Raw genomic sequence first — 24,204 nt, 5'->3', positions numbered from 1 at the left:
AAAAGTCACACTGGGGGGAAAAAGAACGGTCAATAACATTTCTCCTGATTTTTTTTAAATAGCAAGAAGTTTTGTAAGATAATTTGTCAGCCATACTGCTGGAAGTACAAGTTTTTTACTAAGTACAAATTACTTGTATATTTCTGCATAGTTAAAAGTCGAGAGATGAAAAAGCAGTAATAAGGACATTGTAAGAGAGATGTTGGCAAGGGTAAAATAAGTTGGAACACAGAAATGTGGGAGAATCATTTTAGGACTACGAAGCTAGCTAGCTATTATATACACAAAACTACCAGCATAACATGAATTTGCAAATGACAATGCAACAGGAAAGCTCTTGCATCTCTAATCATGTTTTGTCCTCTCTTCCCTAATCAACTTCTGACAGTAACAGGTCACATTAACTGCTCTCTCTTTGACATCTTAAGTTGACTCTTTACTGCACAGCAGTCTGGCTTCTTCTGACTATTCTGTCCAAAATCACCTATAACTTTTCAATTCCCAAACTAGATGTGTACTTTTAGTCTGTTGTAAAATAAGGAAGCTGAGTGGCTTTTATATATGAGTCCTCAAAGGCAGAATGAAATATTTTGGGATTTCCCAAGTAATAGGGTCTTTCTTTTTTCTTTTTTTGGACCTGTTGGATCTCCCCTGAGCTTATGATAATGCTCACTCAGGGTGGAGGCTGGTCACTAGAAATACTAATGGTGTCTAATTACCAATGGTGATTGGAAATCTGAGGCTTTGAATCAGCTCCACCTCTATGGGAGAGGAATAGGGCTGGAAACTGAATTCAACACATAGTCAGTGATTCAATTACTCATACTGCCAAAATGATAGCCCAATAAAAACCTTGGACTCCAAAGCTCAGGGGAGCTACCTGGTTGAACAGTGCTGTGACAGTATGGCACTTCATCATTCCATGGGGAAAGGGCACCACAGAAGCTGTGTTCTGGGTTCTCCCAGACCCTATACTAGGTCTTTTTTTCATTTATCTAGTCTGATAAATATCCTAAGTCCTAAACATGTGATCATAAGTAATCATAATCAACATGTAGTCATAATCATTCTCTTGAGTTCCAGGGGTTTTAGTGAACTTTAGTGGGGGTTGTGAGAACCTCCTGGACTTGGAGCCAGTTGATCAGGAGTATACGTGTTATGAGGACCCCTTTTGTATCTGGTGTCTAAAAAAAGGCCAGTCTGGTTGTGAACAGTGGGGATTGTGTGAACTCCAGGTGGCTGACATGAGAAATGAATTGTATTATAATACACCAGCGTATACAGAATGTCTTAGTTAAGTTTGACACTATTAACCAGTTCTTCATTCTGCAACTCTCTCTACCTTGTCTTCTGTGACTGTAGTCTTTATATATATTTTTTACCACTCTTTCCAGATCAATCTTCCCATACTCTAAACATTCCCTTTAACTTCTGTGAAAACTGGAAAGAGCACTCCTGAGCAATCAATCATGCTCACATTACTTAACTGAAAAAGTGACATATAGTAATACTCATGTTATATAGTTTGAGTGTTTACGTCTGTTGTGATGACAATTACCTATACAGAACTTCCTAACACTTCAAAGAATTGCCTCCTGGTGCTGCTTGGTACTCAGACCTTTTGTTCTTTTCCTAATCCCTGTCAACCAGTGATAAATTCTCTGTCCTTACGTCTCTGTCTGTTCTTAGGATACGGTATAAAAAGAATCCTAAAACATGTAACTTTGTGAGATAATTATTTCATTTGGTACAAAGCACTTTCATGTAACCATCTTAAGTCCCGCTTGACATGTTCTCTCCAAAATCTCTTTCATGCCACACCGTCTCTGCTATGATTCCAGACCTGGTGTATTCAACTTCAGCTGAACAGAACCACTTAAATTTGCCTTTTTCAGCATGTCTGGAATCGTGTGTAGGTCTGAATTCATTAATTTTGCCTGATGTCTCTGCTTGAATTGGCTTCTTCAGACAAGGGGGAACCACTGATATCCTGCACTTCGCCCTCCACCCCTGCCCCAGGGGAAATAACCTAAGACTGGAAATTTAGAGATTGGATAGGTGGAGTACAGGAGGAGATTGAGGGACTTGAAATTAGTTTGAGATCTACGGTATTGATCCAGCTGAGTGGTGAAGGTCAATTTAAGCCAACTGAAATAAAGCAAGAAGTAGAGGTTGGAAAAAAAAAATGTTAAGGGAACTGGATGGGTCAGACCTGATGGGACACTGTAAGCCATGAGGTAATAAGACATGTGCTTCTGTATGCTTTGATTTTTTTTCTTTGCTATTCCCTGCCAGTAGACTTCATCATTTCTTCCAAAATCCCTGTGCTCCTGCCCTCCCTGCATCCTTCCAAGGTGGTGTGAAATTAGTTGAGACGCTGAATCGCTTGCCAAAACTCGGCAGTCCTACCCATGGACATACATACTTAAAGAGTGTAAACAGCTTGTGAACTTACCAACATGTGACTGAGGTATATTTTACTGCATCCCTTATAAAAAGAGACCTCTATACTTAATGGGTTGTTTTTCCCATATTTAAGGCAAAAGGGATTTTTGTAGACTAGCTGATCTTTTTTTTTTTTTTTTTTTTTTCTATATCAGACTATGGAAGTGGCACAGGATTTCTCAACCTTGGCACAATTGACTTTTGGGGTAAGATGCTCTCTGTTGTGGGGGCTGCCCCGTGCCCTATAGGATGATTAGCATTAGTTTTTAGTTAAAAAGTGTTTTGAGTCCTTTTCTGAAGAGAAACAGTGTAATTTAATAACCAGAAACTTTGACATGGGTGTGTGTGAGTGTATGTGTCGGTGCTCCTTGCTTTTTGCAGTAGGATTAGACTTAGTAATAATTGAAGAATGCTTCAGAAGTCAAAAGTTAATATATGTGCATCAGGAAGAATGTACTTTTTGACAACCCAGTGTTAGAAATCTGTGCCAAGGATTTTGGGCCTATTTTAAAAGCTCTGAAAAATGACGTGGCCCATGATGTTACTTTTGAAATGAAGAATCTTAATGTATAATTGACCAAGTTGCTAACAGCAACTTGTACTGTCTTTCTGTTGGTTAGTTTTGATCATGATAAAGTGCACTGAAGCTCAGAGTTGAGTGTTAGGTGGGGGTCAGGTAATAAGAGCTCCTGGGACATTGGATTCTGTATCTGAGTGGAGGGAAAGAAACATTGTGTTAAGTCCTAAGACTAAAGAAGCAATTTGATTTGTGGGCACTCAGTGAGTTCTTATTATCTAATGGGACAGTTGAGGCTTATTTTGACAAAAGCTGAAGTGCCCAGGGCAGGTGATGAATTATTCTCTGACTACTATGGAATGAGCTAAAACTTGATGTGTTCCTGATGTTGAAAAAGCTACTGCATGAAAAGCTTTTGTTTTGCTTATCTAAAACTACTACCCTGTATAATCTCCATATTACTCTCAAATGAAGTTGAAGAAGTGGAGCATATCAAGGAACCATGGTATTTCCAGGGATCAAAATGTAATAAAGCTTATTAAACATTAAGAACATTCAAGTAGGGATCCCTGGGTGGCGCAGCGGTTTGGCGCCTCCCTTTGGCCCAGGGCGCGATCCTGGAGACCCGGGATCGAATCCCATATCAGGCTCCCGGTGCATGGAGCCTGCTTCTCCCTCCGCCTGTGTCTCTGCCTCTCTCTCTCTTTCTGTGACTATCATAAAAAAAAAAAAAAAAAAAAAAAAAAAAAAAAAAAAAAAAAATTAAGAACATTCAAGTAGAATACTTCTGATCATACTAGGTTTAAGTTAAATGATACTACTTTGATTTTCAGCAGTTGAAATTGAGTATATCAAATATAAGCCTTATTCTTGATACATATCCTTTCTTAGGGGTACTTGGAGTGATGGGGCAATTTGGATAGGTTTTTATAAAATACTTGGATTTCTGTATTGAATGCATTATTTTCTGCAAAAGGGGATGGAAGATATTGTCAAAATACAAAATATTTAAAATCTTATAATGGCCAATGATTAACTTTAAAGATGTGATTATGTAAACATTTATTAAGTAGTCTTGGAATAAAGACAACTCAGCTAAATGAAATTGTAATTATATAGTCAGGATTTCTATATTGTCATAATTAGCTTGAACGCAGATATGTGAGTAGGAATGCACGTCAGCACCTGCTCTGTGTATGCCTAGGTATTGTTCAAATGTACTTTTAAAAGTAAACAGAAGAGGTGGGGTTCCTTTTTCCACATTGTATGATTTGTATCTCTGATGATTTCCATGCAATGACATGTGGAAATACTTTGACAGATTAGCTTGAGAGGCAAGTAATCACTGTGGTGCTGAGCTGTTAAGCTTCCATTCAGGGCTTATTAGGCTAATTCCCAATGAGGCAGTGTATTTGACAACTTGGGAATTATGCTTCATATAATAAACTACCCGCATAGCTCTATTTTAGAGGCAGCTAAAAGACACTGTCCATACTTGTGTCTTAATTTTGACAGCTTAAATTTCAGAAAATATCAAGAACTGATTATTTTCTGAACAAATGTCCTTTTCTATGGAAACAGCTGTGGAGTACAAGCCTGTCAATTTTAGCATCTTTCTTCTCTGTTTAAACCAGGTAGTTGGGTGAGTGGTAGTTGGAGGAATAAAAAAGGTTGGCTTAAGGGTGATTTTCTTTTTCTTTTTTTTTTTTTTTGACAAGTTATCCTTTTCATGAACATTTTGTTTAGTAAGTTAGTAGTCACCTTGTGCTTTAAGTGATCTTCCTGTTGTGCTACCTTATAGCTGATCTCTAGGCTTCCCTTCAACAAGAACCTTACTGAGTCTTGGAATATACCAATCCTACCATAATGACATCACAAATATGGGTGGTTCTCTTCTGTTGAGAAGATTTTAGAAGTTGAAATGAGAGTCCATATGTACACCTTAAGAAATTAAAAGGAACATGAAAAGCTTTTTGGACACTTCTAGATGTACCATCTGAACATTACTAGTCACTTTAAAACTATATTGTTGCCTTATTCCTATTTATTTCTCCCACATAGATAAACAATATCCTGAATTTTTTTTTCAATTTTGTAGTGTGTATCTCTAAAGGACATACTAGGTGTGTATGCTTTTTCATATCCCTGCAAAAAAAAATTGTATGATTTAACTTCTGTTAAATGCTTTCTCTTAGTGGTTTAATTTAGCCTTTTGTTAATAGACTGGGCATTTTTTTTTCAAGTACTTTGAAGATTTATGTTTTCTTTGAATTTCCCATGAAAGTCTCTTACCCCTATTTCTATTTTTAAATTTAAATTTCAGTTACATATTTGTATCTTTCAAGTAAAAACTGTTTTCTAGGAATTATGTATTGTGCACAGAGATACTCTGCTTGTTATATTTCTTGTAATAATTTTCTTGCAGCTTATTTTAATGTAGTGGAAAATACTAATGCCTTCCTATGGCCCTTGTTTTCTATATGAGGTCTGAGGCAGGAAGAATGGGTACTTTGAGTTCAGATTGTGACAGTGGAAACATTGAAATGTATGCTGATGTGGGGTAGTTTGAAGGTGATGGGGCTTTCTGATGGATTCTATTTGGAATATGAGAGGAGAGAAATCAATGATGATCAGGGTTTTTGACAAGAATAATGAGTAGAATAGAGTTGACCTTTATGAATATGGGAAATTATGGAGGAACGGGTTTGGAGTGTTTGCTATGTGTGAAACCAAAACTGATCTCAGTTATGTTTATAGTTGAGGCGTATCTCTTGATCTGAGAAGTTTAATAGAGTATTTGGATATGAAGGTCCAGAATTGCAGGGAACATTTTAGGGTGTTACTATAAATAGGGAAATTCTCATAGATGATATGCAGTGTTGTGACTTGATGAGGTTACTTACAGAATGAGGATAGCTAGAGAACTTAGAGGTCCCAGCTTGGGACAATTTAGAGTTGAGGTTTTAGTGTGGGAGTGAGATGAATGTTTGAAAATGGTTTCTGGAAGCCAGATGAACAAATGCTCTTGAGAAGACAGAGCTTGCCATTGGATTTGGCCAGGGTGTGGGGATCTGAGTGATTTTTGGTAAATAAGTTTTTGTGGACCTAATACACATTAAAGTAGATTGCAGAGAACATGGGAAGAGGCAGATATTGGAGATATAAGTACAGATACTAAAGTAGTACTCGTCAACAGACTTCTGTTTGTTTCTTTTTTTTTTTTTATTATTTTTTAAAGATTTATTTATTTATTTACCCATGAGAGACAGAGAGAGAGAGGCAGAGATACAGGCAGAGGGAGAAGCAGGCTCCATGCAGGGAGCCCAACGCGGTACCTGATCCGGGGTCTCCAGGATCAGGCCCTGGGCTGAAGGCGGCACTAAACCGCTGAGGCACCCGGGCTACCCCAGACTTTTGTTTGAAACTAACAGGGAAAATTTGATCCTAGTTGGAAGGCAAGTGTGATCAAAGGAGGAATGACTTGACTGAGTTGGCACCAAAGGCCTGGACATTAAAGGTAGTTGAGTAAAGGAATAAAAACTGATGAGGCAGGATAGAAGGAGGACTGTTAATATAGAGAAAGACTTGAGAGGGAGTGGGTACCAGTGAGTTGGTAGAGATGCTGGCTTTTGCATAAGAGCTTGGGAATTTTTAAAGTTCTCAGAGAAATGAAGTTTTTTTTTTTTTTTTTTCGTTAAACTTTATTTTCTTTTTGACACTATTGTAAATGATTTTTTTTCTTTTGAAATGTTGCTTGCTAGTATTGAGATAGATGTGATTTTAATTTTTTTTAAAATACTGATCTTGTCCTGTGGCTTCTTGCTGAATGTGTTCCTAACTTTTTTAGGGCATTAGGATTTTCTATACAATACTGTCTGTGAATGGACATAGTTTGATTTGTTTTTGGATGCCTCTTATTAGTTTTCTTGCCTAATTTTCCTGACTAGAGTTTATAGTACAATGTTGAACAGAAGTGGGGACAGTGAATGTTTTTGCTCCTAATATTAAATCAAAAATACAGAATATTGATCAAATACAATGGTACCTGTCGGTTTTTCATTATTCATCTTTATTGGCTAGAGCAGTTCCGTTCCTAATTTTGTTGCATGCTTTTTACATGAAGGAGTATTGAATTTTGTAAGGTCTATTTCTCCATCTGTTGACATGTTTTTGTTTTTTTTCCCCCCTTTGTTAATGTGATATATGACATTGATTTTTGGTATGTTGAATCAATTTTGCATTCATGGGATAAATCCCACTTGGTTATAGTATATAATATGTACTATGTAGTGCCAAATTTGGTTTGCTAGTATTCTGTTGAAAATTTATGCATCTATATTCATCAGGGGTTTTGGTCTGTAGTTTAACTTTTTTGTGATGGCTTTGTCGGGTTTTGGTAATACTCATCCTACAGAGTGAGTTAAAAAATATTCTCTCCTATATTTTTGGAATAATGTGAGGAATTGGTATTGAAGGATTGTTTCTTTGGTGTAACCAGTGAAGCTGGCTGGGATTTTCTTCATGCAGAATAAAAATTTATAATTCTGTATTCTTGTTATGTATCTATTAAAATTGTCTATTGAATCAGTTTTTGTAGTTGATGCTTTCCCAGGAAACTGAAATTTCATCTAATTTATGGAAATACACTTGTTCATAGTTCTATATTCCATCTTATATTCCATATAACATACGGAACTATACTGTTCCATAGCTCTATATTTCTGTGAGATTGGTAAAAATACCATCACTTTAATTCCTGATTACACTAAATAGAATTCCTGCCTCCCACCCCCCACCCCCACTTGTTTGTGCATTACCCTCAAAGTCCATCTATGTTGTTGAAAATACCAACTTATTTATGGCAAAAACCCCACAAAACTTTCTTGTGAATATATGTAGCACACTCCCTTTATCCATTAATTGGTTGGTGGACCTTTAGATAACTTATCAATTCTAGATGTTGATAGTCTCTCTTCTGTTTCCTCAGGACTTGTTACTGTTGAATGCAACTTTGCTGGTCTATTTCAGTGAAGTCTTTTTTTTTTTTTTTCCCCCTACTAGTTGAAGTCTCTAAAGTCACTTCACAAAGGATACAGTCTTGGGCATGAATATAGCCACCTTGTAATGACAGTGGTTTAGTAGGTTTTCTTTGTTTTTTTGTTAATCTATTACTCACTGTCTGACATCACACTCAACTGATACTCTATTCATTGCCTGCAAATTGCTTTCTTTCTTTTTTTTTTTTTTTTGGACAATGCCTGAGGTATAAAATTCTCTATAATCTGATTCAATTACTTTGGCTCCATTGAAAGGGCAGTTTTTGAGGCCAGTATTGGAAATTTGCTCTGATTCCAGGGGGGTTGTCATTACTTGTCTCTTTCCGTGGTTATCTATGGTAAAATAGCTTGCCAACAATTGAGCTTATGGCTCTCTTATAGCTGCCACCTTTCTCTTAATTGCTTAGCCTGATGGTCTCCATTTCCTTTATGAGTGCACTTAGGTTTAAACATGGCTGCAATCATGTTCATATAAGATGAGTTCCCCAAAGGGAAACTTTTTTAAAGTTTAAAAGAAAAGTTTAAAAGAAAACTTTTTTTTCTTTCTTCCTTTCTTCCTTTCTTCCTTTCTTCCTTCCTTCCTTCCTTCCTTCCTTCCTTTCTTCCTTTCTTCCTTTCTTCCTTTCTTCCTTTCTTCCTTTCTTCCTTTCTTCCTTTCTTCCTTTCTTCCTTTCTTCCTTTCTTCCTTTCTTCCTTTCTTCCTTTCTTCCTTTCTTCCTTTCTTCTTTTCTTCCTTTCTTTTCTTTCTTTTTTTAAGAGCCCTCACCCAGTCCTTGTCACCACTTAGATAAAGTTAGAGACGAATACACAAGTGTACGTGCAGCATTAACGCTGTGACAGCTGGTGGTGGACACATCTAGCTGCCCCCACTCTTGTCCCCTCAAGTCCTTCATGGACTTCCTCCCAGGACAGTTGACTAGGACACAGGACCCAGGATAGTTCCCACAGTCCTTGGGACGATACAGGGAGCTTCAGTAACAGGGGAGCTGCAACCCAGACCAAAGGAAGCCTGGGAATGGATGATTGCTGGCAATTTTTCCCATTGAGCCTAGGATTGGATCAGTAAGACTGCTTGAGAAGCAGGGGGGCTAGGTGACAAGGTCATGGGATACAAACGTTCTCCTCCATGATAGACTGATCCAGATCTGGTCCCACTGTGAGGACAATGTAGTCTTTGAACTGCAGCCTCACTGTGCTGTCCAGCCTTGGTACCCATCTACCTGGCATTGAAAGCTCTGCTCCATCTCCCACGTGGTAAGGGGGGAGTCTGTGGGTGGCAAAGTCTTTCTTCATGCCCCCTGCTGTTCTTGATAGCTGTTCTTAGAGCCTGTCTCTGTCGCTGTAAAAATCACTGTCCCCACCCCTTGCTGGGGCATCTTGTTTTTCTAAGTAAAACTACTTTATTACCAGGGTGGTACATGGAGACACTTGAAGACTCTTAGCTTTTTGTTAAGCTTCTCCGCCTGGTGCAAAACATCTGCGCTATGTGAGATTGGGGTTAAGGGTATTCAGGGCCGAGCATCCATTCTGTGCTTACTGAGCCTGGGGTAGATACTCTACTTGGAAGTGGAGGTTATGTGGTGGGAAGAGAGTCTCCAATATCTTATCCACAGTTGGCTTTAAATTAGGTTCTGTGACCTGGAGCTGAGTGGGATGGGAAGTGCTAGCACTCTGCCCTTTGCACTGGGGGAGAGGAAAGACCCATCTCATCAGCCATACCTACTTGGAGTTGAACTTCAGTCACAGGGAGCTTCCTATTAAGGAAGAAAGATTATGACTTGAGTACCACAAGCTCTGTTTTTATCCAGATTTAGTTGATATTCTTAAATGTTTCATTTGCTACATGCCCTTCAAAGATTTTAAATGGTTGTTGTAAAACATTTCACTAGTTCTTTTGCTGGAGACACAGTCTGCTGAAGTCCCCATGCTGACACTTTATGACTCACATTCTCTTAGAGATATATATATATATATATATATACATATATATATATATATATACATATAAACATATATATATATATTTTTTTTGCTTCATGACCTGATAAAAATATTTTGCCAATATTACTTATATATAGGTACAATATAAGAATAACTTTTCCCTTAAAAAGCTGTGTGTGTGGGATCCCTGGATGGCTCAGTGGTTCAGCGCCTGCCTTTGGCCCAGGGCGCGATCCTGGAGTCCCGGGATCGAGTCCTGCGTCGGGCTCCCGGCATGAGCCTGCTTCTCCCTCTGCCTGTGTCTCTGCCTCTCTCTCTCTCTCTCTCTCTCATGAATAAATAAATAAAAAATCTTTTAAAAAAAATCTTAAAAAAAAAAAGCTGTGTGTGTGTGTGTGTGTGTGTGTGTGTGTGTATGCATGCATGCATGTATGCATATGTGTTTCTTTTGTCTTCTAGCCTTCTAGGTGTCAGGGTTGGCCAGTTGTGTTTTGTTCTTATTTGCCTTTTGCCTACTTGGACATCCCTGCTTCACTATCAGCCCTGGCTGTCTCCTCATTTTTGCTTTTATTTCTAGGCTCCAAACTTCTCCTTGAGTCACTAGAAATGTTGACAGTTTATAAACTGTCTACTTGGCTTATGTATTAGCTTTGATTTTTTAGCCAGTCTCTGGGATTTTATAAGCTAGTTTACAGGCTATCTATCTTACACAGATACTGGTCTTCTCAAGACCAAATTGGCTCATCAGTTTGATGTGCTGTAATATCTGTGTATTAGTTATGTGGAAGATAGGAACTTTTGGAGGAGGTTTGGTTAATGGTCTATCACAGGAACTATACTTTAAAGCTGCTTCTCCATAGCCATTGTTTGGTAATGACCTTCAAGACTACAATCAAACACTACTAAAGATAAAGGGGATAAATTGTCAGGTATGAAGGTGCCTTTTTGTAATGTTTAGATGCATCTATAAACGAGATAGCTTTTATCAGAGCAATTGAAATCAATGGCTCCTTGAACTGTGGGAACGTTGCTCTGAGGTAGTGTGAAGGGAATGGTTTTTCATAGGTAGGTTCAGTCTCATTTTGGGGATGTTAGGGAATAGGTCTGTTTACTTAATTATCTGTGTTGATAGTAAATCTTTTGAAGGCATGCTAAGAAATATTGATGTGTAATCCATGTCCATATTTTCCACAGTAACTTTTCCTGCCCCCTTCCACCTTCATGGAATACCCACTTGGATGTTGTTGTTATTATGGTCTAGTATTAGATTTCAGTGACCAGGGCAGCCCCTGGTGGCGCAGTGGTTTGGCGCCGCCTGCAGCCTGGGGTGTGATCCTGGAGGCCCGCGTCAGGCTCCCTGCATGGAGCCTGCTTCTCCCTCTCCCTCTGCCTGTGTCCCTACCTCTCTCTCTCTCTGTCTGTGAATAAATAAATAAAATCTTAAAAAAAAATGTAGATTTCAGTGACCAGTGAGCAAAGGATTGTGAACCTATAATGGAAATTAAAAAAACAAACAAACAACAAACTATCCCTTACATGGAACTGCAATATTAAGAGAGAGGGTTTTTGATGTAAAATACTGAATTAAAAACCAAATCAACACTTGGTCAAATGTTTTCTTGAGAGTACTTATTAAAGCTAGGAATAAAACCTCCCCAAAATGAGAAAATTCAGAGTTTGACTTTGAAATATGCCCTGAGTGAAATAAATGTTTATTTCGATCTTTTGTTTCTTCTTTAGGCAGCAGGAGCAATTCGACCTCTTGTATCTACTGTGATCAGTCCATCTGCTGATGGTTGCTTAGACCATTCACTTGATCGTGCCAGACACAGAGCAAGTGAAATGCCACAGGCTTTTCTATTTGATGTGATCTATGAAGCATATCAGCAGGTAAGAATCCTAATTTCTGAAAGTGTCTATATTGGTGGTCCTCAAGATTACTCCTCTTTTTGGAGTTTTGCTGGAAGAACTTGTGGTATTCCACTATAGTTGAACTCATGGTTAGAATTGCTAATGGTGAAGTGGAGAGGATTCACAACTGAGAATAGGAGAAACACATGGAGAGTCTGGAAGAATCCATGTGTACTCTTAATGTAAGTTCTCATCTTCCCATGAGGGGTCACAAAGCATTCTCTTTTCTCCCCATCAGCAATGAAAATTTGGCAACACTTCAGGGAAGTGCATTTGAGACTGGTGTCCAAGGTGATTGGTCACATAATGTGTCTCCTGCCTTAGAATGTACAAAAATTTCAGATTCCCAGAAGGAAAACAAGTGTTTGACATCAGCCATGTTTCTGCAAACAGTAAAAGTGTAGTGAACCACACTTAGCAGTTACCTGCTGACTGAAAATACTGCAAAAGCCAATTTCTCATATCAAGGTGGAACGGTATTCAAAGGACAGCCATTTAAGGCTTTTACGGTAAATTTCCTACACAGCTATACTTTTAACAATTGAATTAACTGACTAAAAATCTCACATAGCTCATTCATGTTAGATTTTCTGGGTTATCTTTGTTTTTCATGTAATGAAATGCTTTGGGACCTATATAACTTTTACCGAGATTTATTGGATATTTATGGATAAATGGTTCCTGATTATTAGGTATTATGCTTGTCAGAAACTTCCCAGTGAATTAAATTAGAACTAACTTATCATTTGGTTGATGTTAAATAATCAGTGAAGAGTTTGGAATGATGGACTTCAAAGAATATGTAGTAGTAGTAATAGGAATTTTGGCATTTGTAACAATGCCTCTTGTTTTGGATAGAAGGTGATCACATAATAAGTTGATTCAATCTTGATTGGTTAGTTTTAAAGTGGGATGATGTAAATAAGAATACATTTTAATGATATGAATAGTCTGCCATGGTTTGTACTATTTATTTAAAATGACGACTTTGGAGTACAGGAATTGACCTGTATATGGCCATTAATTATATCAATGTCATAATTTTTAAAAAATTTATTTAAATTCAATTAACATATGATATATTAGTTTCACAGATAGAGTTCAGTGATTCATCAGTTATATGTAACAACAGGACTCATTATATCATGTGCCCTCCTTAATGCCCCAATTTTTAATTCAAGTACTTTGTTCTATAGCCTAAATGTTGCAGAGCTAGACCACATTTTCCTTATTGCCTGAAATTATTCATCCTTAAACACCTGGAGTTATCATATACCTTTCTTCCTAATATATTTTAGAAGAGAACTTGAATATAATCTCATGTTCTGCACATCAGAGAAGCTTTTTCAACAGCTTTTGCTGAATTAAGTGCTTATGCACTGAGGTACTGGTTCTCAAAGTGTGGTTCCCAGATAGCACTGGCATGCTTTGGAACTTGTTAGAATGCAAATTCATGGGCTCCACCTCAGACTTAATTAATTAGAAACTGTGGGAATGGGTCTCTGCAATTTGTCTCAACAAACCACTCTGCCACGTGATCTAATGCACACTGCAGTTTGGGAGCACCCTCCCTAAGGCTGTACTGTATGTAATGAATTAAACACTCTTCTTGGGAGAATTCAGAAAGTAGTAACATGGCACTAATTATCTATGTTCTGTGGTTCAGATGAGGAATTTTTTTTTTTTTTTTTTAAGATTTTCTATTTCTTCATGAGAGACAGAGAGAGAGAGAGAGAGAGAGAGAGGCAGAGACATAGGCAGAGGGAGAAACAGGCTCCCTGCAGGGAGCCTGATGTGAAACTTGATCCCAGGACCCCGGAATGATGACCTGAGCCAAAGGCAGATGCTCAACAACTGAGTCACCCAGGTGCCCCACGATGAAGAATTCTTAATTATAGAATTGTTGTGAAGGTTTTCCTGTAAGATATTTAATTTTTTCCCAAGTTTTTAAAATTTGTTAAAATTAGCTAGTTAACAGTACAATGTTAGTTTTAGGTGTAGAACTTAGTGATTCATCACTTAAATAGAACATCTGGTGCTGACTATAAGTGCCCTCCTTAATACCCAACATCTATTCAAACCCCCCACCCTCACCTCCTTTCCAGTAACCTTTGGTTTGTTTTCTTTAGTTAGGAGTCTTTTTCTTGGTTTCCCTCTTTTTGCCACCCCCCCCATGTTCATTTATTGTGTTTCTTAAATTCCACCTATGAGTAAAATCATGTTATTTTTCTCTGGCTGACTTACTTCACTTAGCATAATACTCTTTAGCTCCATTCACATAGTTGAAAATGGCAAGATTTCATCCTTTTTGATGGATAATACTCCATTGTATATATGCTACATCTTTATCCATCATTAGTTGGATATTTGGGCTTTTTTTTTTTTTTGTAATTTGGCTATTATAGGTAAGGCTGCTGTGGACATGGAGGGGGGTGCATGTATCGTTTTGAATTAGTATTCTTTGAATTTTGTATTTCATTTTGAATTTTGTATTCTTTGGGTAAATACCTAGCAGTGTAATTTATGGATCATAGGGTACTGCTGTGAACATTTGAGGAACCTCCATACTGTTTTTCAGATTGGCTGCATCAATTTGCATTTCCACCAATAGTCCTCCTTTCAGTGGCATCCTTACCAACACCTGTTGTTTCCTATGCTAATTTTAACCATTCTGGTAGGTGTAAAGTGAGGTTTCATGGTAGTTTTGATTTATATTTCCTTGATAAGTGATGTTGAACATCTTTTCATATGTCTGTTAGCCATCAATATATCTTCTCTGGAGCAATATCTACTGATGTATTTTGCCCTTTTTAAAATTCTGCCCATTTTTAACTGGATTATGTTTTTGGGTGTTGAGTTTCATAAGTTCTTTATATATTTTGGATATTAACCTTTAATCAGGTCATTTGCAAATATTTTCTCCCATTCCATAGGTTAACTTTTAGTTTTGTTGTTTCCTTTGCTGTGCAGATGATTTTAATTTTAAGTTCCAATGGTTTACTTCTGATTTCGTATCTCTTGCCTCAGGAGACCTATCTAGTAAGGAATAGCTATGACCCAACTCAGAAGTTACTGCCTATGTTCTCCAGGTTTTTGATGCTTTCCTGTCTCATCCGTTTTGAATTTATTTTTTTGTATAGTGTAAGAAAGTGGTCCACCTTGATCCTTTTGCATGTTGCTGTTCAGCTTTCACAATACCATTTATTTAAGAGATTATCCTTTTCTTCCCATTGGATATCATTTCCTGCTTTGTTGAAGATTAATTGCCCAAACAGTTGTAGGTTCACTTCAAAGTTTTTGTTCTGTTCCATTGATCTGTGTTTGCTTTTGTGGCAGTACCATTTTGTCTTGATCACTACACATGAAGTTCAGAATTGGGAAGCCTGCAGCTTTACTTCTAGTTTTCAAGATTGCATGGACTGTTTGGAATCTTTTGTGGTTCCATACACATTTTAAGATTTTTTTCTAGCTCTGTGAAAAATGTTGATGATATTATGATAAGGATGGCATTAAATGTGTAGATTACTTTGGGTATTATAGACATTTTGACAATATTTGTTTTTCTAACTCATGAACATAGAATGTTTCCATTTCTGTGTATCCTCTTGACTTTCTTTGATCAGTGTTTTATAGGTTTAAAGGTACAGATCTTTTATGTCTTGGTTAGCTTTATCCCTATTTATCTTATATATATATTTTTTTCAAATATCTTATATTTTATGGTATAACTGTAAATGGGATTGGTTCCTTGATTTCTCTTTGTGCTGTTTCATTATTGGTGTATAGAAATGCAATAGATTTCTATATGTTAGTTTTTGAATTCTGTGACTATAGTGAATTTTTCTATCAGGCCTAGCAAGTCTTTTGGCGGAGTCTTTTAGGTTTTCTATAGAGAGTATCATGTCATCTGCAAATAGTGAAAGTTTGACTTCTTCCTTGCCAATTCAGGTGCCTTTTTTTTTTCTTTAAAGATTTTATTAGAGAAAGCATAAGCAGGGGAACCAGCAGAGGAAGAGGGAGAAGCAATGTGGGGCTCGATCCCAGGATCCTAGGTACATGACCTGAGCTGAAGGCAGATGCTTAACCAACTGTGCCAACCAGGCACCCTGGGTGCTTTTTACTTCTTTTTGCTGTCTGATTTCTAGGGCTAGGCCTTCCAGTAGTATATTAAATAACTGGTGAGAGTAGACGTGTCTGTCTTGTTCCTGACCATAGAGAAAAAGCTGTTTTTCTCCAGTGGGGATGATCTTACGCGTGGGATTTTCATATATGGCCTTTATGATGTTAAGTTCCCTCTACTTTGTTGAGGGATTTTGTCATGAATGGATGTTGTTCATTGTCAAATGCTTTTTCTGCATCCACTGAGAGGATCATATGGTTCTTATCTATCCTTTTATTAGTGGGATGGGTCATGTTGATTGATGTGAAAATAATAAACTACCACTGCAGCCTGAGAATAAGTCCCACTTAATCATGATGCATGACTCTTTTAACGTGCTGTTGGATTTGATTTGCTAGTATTTTATTGAGTATTTTTGCATCCATGTTCATCAGGGATATCGGACTGTAGTTCTTTTAGGTGAGTGTCTGATTTTGGAGACAGGGGAATGCTGACCTCTTAGAATGAATTTGGAAGTCCTCCTTCCATTTCCATTTTCTGGAACAATTTGAGAAGAATAGGTATTAACTGTACTTTAAATATTTGGTAGGGGATCCCTGGGTGGCGCAGTGGTTTAGCGCCTGCCTTTGGCCTAGGGCGCGTTCCTGGAGACCTGGGATCGAATCCCACGTCGGGCTCCCGGTGCATGGAGCCTGCTTCTCCCTCTGCCTGTGTCTCTGCCTCTCTCTCTCTCACTGTGTGCCTATCGTAAATAAATAAAAATTAAAAAAAAATAAATATTTGGTAGGATTCCCCTGTGAAGCCGTCCAGCCATGGTCATTTGTTTATTGGGAGATTTTTTATTACTGATTCAATTTATTTGCTAGGTTATTAGTCTTTTCAAATTTTCTGTTTCTTCCTGTTTTAGTTTTGGTAGTTTATATTTGTAGGAATTTACCTATTTCTTCCAGATAGTCCAATTTGTAGCATATAATTTCATACTACTATAATGGTTTTTCTGGGATGTTATTTTTTATCTCTCATTTGTGATTTTATTGATTTGGGTCCCTTGGTTTCCTTTTTGATAAGTCTGGCTAGGGTTTTATCAATTTTATTAATTTTTTCAAAGAACCAGCTCCTGGATTCATTGATCTGTTTTATTGTTTCCTTAGTTTCCATGTCTTTTATTTCTGTTCTATTCTTTGCTATTTTCCTTTTTTCTGCTGGCTTTAGGCTTCATTAGTTGTTCCCCCCTCCCCCCCAGCTCCTCTAGGTGTGAGATTGGGTTGAGATTTTTATTGTTTCTTGAGTTAGGCCTGTATTATTATATACTTGGCTTTAGGATTGCTTTTGCTATATCCCAAAGTTTTTGGACTGTTGCCTTAATTTTCATTAGTTTCCACATTCTGTTGATTTCTTCCTTGATTTCTTGGTTAACCCATTCATTCCTGGAGAAGGACTCAGCTCTTGGGTGCTGGGTGTCTTGGTCCTGAAGGTGGCATCTGAGCAGTATTCTACAGCATCCACTACATTTTTTTTTTGATTGTGGTAAAATATACTTAACATAAAATTTACCATCATGGTCATTTTTAAGTGTATAGTGCAGTGGCGTTAAGTATATTTATGTTAATGCAGCCATACTACTATCCAGCTCTAGAACTTTTTCATCATCCCATATAGAAACTCTCTACCCATTAAACAATAACTCCCCATCCCCCGCCCCCCGCCCCGCCCAGCCCTTAATAACCACTGTTCTACTTTTCTATGTATTTGACTTCGTAGAAGTAGAATCATATAGTATTTGTCCCTTTGTGTCTGGCTTATTTCACAAAGAAAAACCCAAAAAAACAAAAAAACAAAAACAAAACAAAAAAACTATTTTGGACTATTTTGTTGATTTTAGTGGGAGTTTTCTATGTCTCCTGGATTGGGATGTCTGTTTCCTGCCCCAGATTAGGGAAGTTTTCAGGTGTTTCCTCAAATCTTCTGCCCCCTTTCCCTCTCTTCTTCTGGGACTCCTATGATATGAATTCTATTATGTTCGATGGAGTCATTAAGTTCCCTAAATCTACTCTCCTGATCATAATTCATTCTCTCTCTCTTTCTCTCTTTTAGCTTTATTATTTTGTATTCTACTTCTTCATTCATTCCTCTGCTTCTTCCACTCATGTGGTCATTACATCCAGTCTGTTTTGAACCTGTTACTGCTCTTTCCATTTCTGACCGGTTTTTTTTTTTTTTTTAGCTCTTTAACTCTGTGAATAAGGGTTTCACTGATGTCTTACATGTTTTTCTCAAGCCTGGCAAATATCCTAAGGACTGTTGATTTAAATATAAATTCTTCATTGGGTGTATTACCAGTATCTGTCTTGATTAGATCTCTGGCTGTGACTTTTTCTTGTTCATTCTTTTGGGATGGATTCCTCCATCTTGGCATCATGTCTAAGTCTCTGTCATCTTCTGTGTGTTTATTTATTTTATTTTTTTTTTTAGAAAAATTCACCATTTTTTTTCTTTGTGTTAAAAAAAAAAAAAAGCCTGTTACATTTCCTGCTCTTGAGAGGAATAGCTTCATGAAAAAGAGGTCATATAGTGTTCAGAGCCTGGTGCTCGAAGGAGTGTCTCTGGTGTGTTTTGCATGCATTCTGCTGTTGTGATTTGTGGGAGGGAACCCCCTCTTATCTTTGAGGCCACTTGTCTGCAGAAGCTCTCCTTGCTTGTAGTGGACAATTTTTGATCCTTGGCATGAATATGGCGAGTTGTAACCAGGTGTGCTCTGGTCTGCTTGTTAAGTGGGACATTATGGTGCTTCCACTAGTCATGAAGCCTTGCAGAATGCTATAGTCAGAAGACATGGTGTAGACAGGGATTCCTGCTAGTCTTCTGAGAAAGGGGCCTGCTGCACTGGGTCTTGGGCATATTTGAGAAAAGCAGCACAGCAGAGTGGTTTTGCTGTAAGTTCTTAAGAAAATTGAACATAAATGCACACAAGAATTCTTAAATACCTGAAATAATTTGCTCTTCAGTTTATATAATTTGTATACATGTATTGATTTTCACAGGCTAATAAAACAATACTGAACACTTCAGAAGAAAGGGAAAGTAAAACAACAAAGGCCATACCTAAAGTCATAAAATAAACACCCCCCCCAAAAAAATACCCCAACCTTACCCAAAAGGTGGCTTCCTGATTTTTGAATCAAAATGAATAGGTTTTAACATGAAACTGTGAAAGGAAAAACTAGTTATATACAAGTTAACTGATAAAAGATAAACATTTTGAACTGTTTTTCAACTTAAGACCTATTTTGTGGAAATGTATTGGTAAACATTGAATATATATTTGGTGCTGAGATGCAACAGGGACTAAATAGACTACCTTTAATGAAGGTTTTTATTTTAAATATACCTTGTTAAAGCTTAAATAAATTGATGAGATTATTTTGCAGCACAGTTTTTTTGGAAAGAGTCATTCTGCATTGTGTTGTTAGCTGTTGGCTGGTCATATACGACATATGTTATGTTGAGTTATGTTCCTTCTGACCTCCCTTGAGAGTTTTTATCATGAAAGGATGTTGAATTTTATAAAATGCTTTTTATCTATTGAGTGTATCGTATTTTTTATCTTGAATTTTCTTTATGTGTTATACAACATTGTTGCCTCCCACACACATATTGAACCATTCTTGCCTTTCTTGGATAAATCCCACTTGACTATGGTGTTTGATACTTTGATGTATTCTTGAATTTGGTTTGCTCATACTTGGAGGATTTTTGCATTTGTGCTCATCATTGATATTGGTATATAATTTTCTTCTAGAGTCCTTGTTTAGTTTTGGTGTGAAAGTAATGTTGGCCTTATAAGATTGGAAGTAATCTCTCCTGTTTTTTAGAGTTTGAGGAGCATTGTCGTTAATTGTGTAAGTTTTCAGGAAAATTACCTGCTAAAGCCATCTGGTTCTGGACTTGGGTTTGTCATCTTTCTGATGACTGACAGATTCTCCTTACTAGTAATCATTCTGTTAAGTTTTATGTTTCTGATACAGTCCTGAGTAAATACCTAGAAATTTATGCCCATAAATAGTATAACCTAAAAGAAATGGTTACATTGTTGTTCAAGACAGTGATTTTTTTTTTTATACTCATGTTATCATTTATACTGTTAGGTATTTTGCTTACAATTTAGACTTCTGTCTTGGAAAGTTTAGCTAAAGGTTTGTCTATTCTACTTTAAAGAAAACCAACTGTTTTCATTGATATTTTCTATTATCTCTGTACCCTTTTTCACTTAATTCTACTTTGATCCTTGTTATTCCTTCAAACTTTGAGCTTACTCTGTTGCTGTGCTTCCTTGAGGTGTAAAGTTTAGTAGTTCCTATTTCCTTTAAAAAATTATTTGGCTTTTTAATAAAAAGGACTTAGCTCTATAAATTTTACTCTTAGAACTGGTTTTGCTGTATCCCGTAAGTTTTGATGTGTTGAAAATTGCTGGATTTGCTATGGTCCTGTGGGATTCATGAGTGTGTGCCCTTTGGCTATCACAGTTCCTAGGTAATTTGAGTTTCCATCTCAAGAAGCACGTGCAAAAATTTGGGCACTCAAGTATGTGTACAAGCTTCAGCTTCTTCTAGGGAGATACTGGTCACTTTATTTTATTGTTGTAGCAGTCTAGAGGGAGGGAGTTAGGGGAAATGCCTATTGGCCTCTCCAGTTGAGAGGCAAGAGTAGCCAGTGTGTTAGAGGTGTGGTTTATTAGAAGTCAGATCCTCCATAAGCATAGCTTGTAAAGTTGGTAGTGAACTCCTATCTTCCGTTTTTCTTAAAATGAATCCTTTTCTCTGGTTTTGTTTGATCCTTAAGGAGATACTGCAGTTTGTGTTTACATATACATGCTTGTTGAAAAAATTGCTGTTAAGTTTGCAGAGTGAAGTTTTCAGAGTCCTATGACCACAAGCTTAATAGATGTTCAGTGTTTAGAGGTGTCAGGATCCTGTCTGTCACATGGGAGTCTTAGGGTTGGGATATAGATATGTGATACAAACCCTTTGCTCAATAGGGAGAAGCTGTAAAGCTGTGAGTTGGGAGTGTTCTCCTGATTGTATCATGCTGTGCTGGGTTGAGATGATTTAGGTTAGTTTCCGACTTTGACTCTTTCGATAAAGGCATTTTTCTCACCTGCCAGTGTGTAGAAGTCGCTCAGCTGGGTTCTAGATAGCTTTCATATGAAATTGCTTCTGATGTGGCTGTAGGATGTGGGAAATTCAGGAGTCTCCTATGTTGCTGTCCTGTTGGCTCTTTCTGTGAGGATTACATTTAATGGGGGAGAGAAACCCCTACTAAAAAAGGATAATTTACAAAAGTAAAAATTGCAACATTAAAATATAAAATGAACAAATGGAAAATTTTATTCAATACATGGAGGAGCCAGTATGATGACAGTATTGATTCAAAGAACATTTGAGAAGTGAATATGTATAGGCAACTTAACCAGGTCTGTTAGCATAAGATTGCTAATAATGTCTCACAGGGTCGTGTACTTTGGTATTGTCCATTTTATTGAAACTATTTGTATCACAGAAGAAAAGTGTTGATAATACCTTTAAGTCTGTCTTTTAATAAAAAAGCAAAATAAGTTTTGAAAAATAGTCCTTGTCTAACATTTGCCTTCTTTACACATTTTGGGATTTTTTTTTTTTAAAGTGAGAATAAGCAAGTGCATGGTAAGTCAAATGGTGATAAGTGTTCAAAGAGAAGAGTAGGATATAGAGTTCTGGAGTGAGAGGTTGCTGTTTACTATAAGTACTCAGACAAATACTCTGTGAGAAGGTTAAATTGAAGGTAGGGTGTGAAGGGAATGAGTCATGCAAATAAGTGAGAGTACAATATTTTAGGTATAGGACACCATGTAAGAAGGTCTGAAAGGCTAGAGAATAGTGATTTTGGTAGGAAGGACTGGGAAGAGATGTGCTTGGAGAGTATCTGAGTCCCATATTATGTAGGGTTCTGATGGCCGTGGTATAGATTTCAGATTTTGTACTGAATGAAGATGGAAATTGAAGAGGGGATTGTGTAGAGTCCCACTTTCATGGCTTCATCCTGCCACTTGAGACGCAATAGATTGTAGAAGGCAAAGAAGAAAGGAGCCTTGATACTGATGGAAAAAGGTCATGATGACTATTTGGGCAATTTGGAGAGCAGACAGTGAGATGTGAAGTACTTGTGCTCTGAATACTTGAAGATAAAATGAAGAGGACTAGCCCATCGATTGTATATGGGGTTTGGGAGTAAGAGGAGATTCCTAGATAGAGAACTTGTTCTGAATAACTAGAAGAATACAGTTGCCCTACTGAGATGGAGAATGCTAGAGGATGAGAAGATTTCATGGGAGTTGAAGAGTTTAGTTTCAATATGCTAAGCCTGCAGTTTCCTTTAAACACCTTAAAAATACCAAGGAAGTAGTTGGACACAAAATATGGAATTCAGCACAGAGGTCCAAATAAAGATAAGTACTTGGCAGCTGTCACCATATAGGCATTGACTGCATTTGGTTTGATTTGAGAAGACAAAATGAGTGGGTACAGAATGAATGAAACGCGTACAAGGACTGAACCTTGGAGCAGTCCAGGATTTTGAGGTTGGAGGTGTATTAGTTTCCTATTGCTGCTGTAACAAACGATCACCATCTTAGTGAATTACAACATCATGAATTTATTCTCTATTTGGAGACCAGAAGTCTAAAATCACAGTATTGGCAGGGCTGTGTTCCCTTTAGAGGCTGTAGAAGAGATAATTTCCCTCACTTGTTGAATTTTTGGAGGCCACTGGTATTCCTTGGCTCTTGGCTCTTAAACTTCTGCAACCTTGAGATTTATTTTACTGTCCCATCACCAGCAAGTCTGATCTTAGTTGCCTTGCTCTTAAAAGATTGCTAGTGAGTATGTCAGGCCCACTAGGGTAATCCATGATGATCTCACCATCTCACAATCATTAACTGGATTATATCTGTAAAGTTCCTTTGACATATAAGTCAATATATTCACATTCTGGAGAAATAGGGCACAGACATCTTGGAGAGGCCTTTTTCAGTCTACCACAGGAGGTAAGGAGGAATTAGCTAAGGGGACAGAAGAGAGGTTGGCCATACAGTAATGATACAGAAGCCTAGTAAGGAACATGTATCAAAATTGAGCATTTGTAGTAAATGCTGCCTATTGGATTAAAAAATAGAACTGATCATAAGTTTTGGCAGTGTGAGCTTACCATCACTGGAAGACAGTGGTCAGTATGGAAACCTGTGTGGATTTACTAGAGAAAAGGAGGGCCTCCCTTTGGAGAAGCTTCCATGAATATTGAACAAAGAAGTGGAGGTGATGGCTGAAGGAGGATATAGATAAATTAAGAGGGATGATATAACAACATAATGATATGCTGGTGGAATGATATAGTTGGGGGGTGGAAAGTGATGCCGTATTGAGAAATGATAGGGGATAGTGTATTAATGGTTTTGGAGTTGATCTTGATTAGGAGAATACCGTAGGTCATCCACAGGGACAAGAAAGAATACAAAGCACATGTGTACAATTGTAAACAGATATTGTAAGAGGGTGTGAAGTTTGGCAACTCTTACCTTTTTAAACTTGCCTTTAAAAAAATGGGGGAGACCTTTTTTTTTTTTAATCAAGGGTTTCCCTTGTCTTTGTGGAACTAATATAGAAAATACATAATTCCCATTTATGGGGAATTGAGCAAAAATTGGGCCATTGTTATTAAGGTCATATAAACTTAAAACATGTAGAAGAAACTTCTCTTAATAGTACGTGAAAAAAGCAAGAGATGTGAAAGTTGAGGTTATAGATGACTTACTAAACGATAGAGAGGTCCTAGGTGTCAAGATGACATTGTGTATGTCAATTTGCTGGCCTTTTACTTGCCCCAGCATTTCTACTGTCAACTCTCCTTCATTCTCTCCTTCTTTATGTTGTAGCCATGGTCACCTTATTTTCTCACACATGAGTTTCTTCCTTTCTGGAACTTGTTTTTCTTCCTATCTTGCTACATATCCTTAGATAATGCCTAAATTATCACTTAGGGAATCTTTTCCTGTCTTCCCCATTTTCCCACTCCCAACTAGATTAGGCCGATTCCTGGTAACTTTCCTAGTGACCTGTTCTCTTTTTTGGTTTTTGTTTTTTCCTGTCCAGCATCCAAATTAAAGTGGAAAAATGACTCGGGAA

At 37.4% G+C, this 24,204-nt stretch overlaps 1 protein-coding gene across 1 annotated transcript in view; it reads left to right on the top strand.

The window, feature by feature from the left end:
• Nucleotides 1-24,204, top strand: part of CRPPA (CDP-L-ribitol pyrophosphorylase A) — a 291,595-nt gene that overhangs the window by 28,090 nt on the left and 239,301 nt on the right. The window contains exon 3 of the mRNA XM_041728219.1: nucleotides 11,701-11,850. Within this exon, the coding sequence (XP_041584153.1) occupies nucleotides 11,701-11,850 (150 nt within the window). The remainder of the gene's footprint in view (nucleotides 1-11,700; nucleotides 11,851-24,204) is intronic.

This window comes from Vulpes lagopus, chromosome 13 (genome assembly GCF_018345385.1).
Source record: "Vulpes lagopus strain Blue_001 chromosome 13, ASM1834538v1, whole genome shotgun sequence".
In the NCBI taxonomy this organism is placed as follows: domain Eukaryota; kingdom Metazoa; phylum Chordata; class Mammalia; order Carnivora; family Canidae; genus Vulpes; species Vulpes lagopus.
The sequence above is the reverse complement of the archived record's forward strand: the minus strand, read 5'-3'. Positions and strand labels throughout refer to the sequence as shown.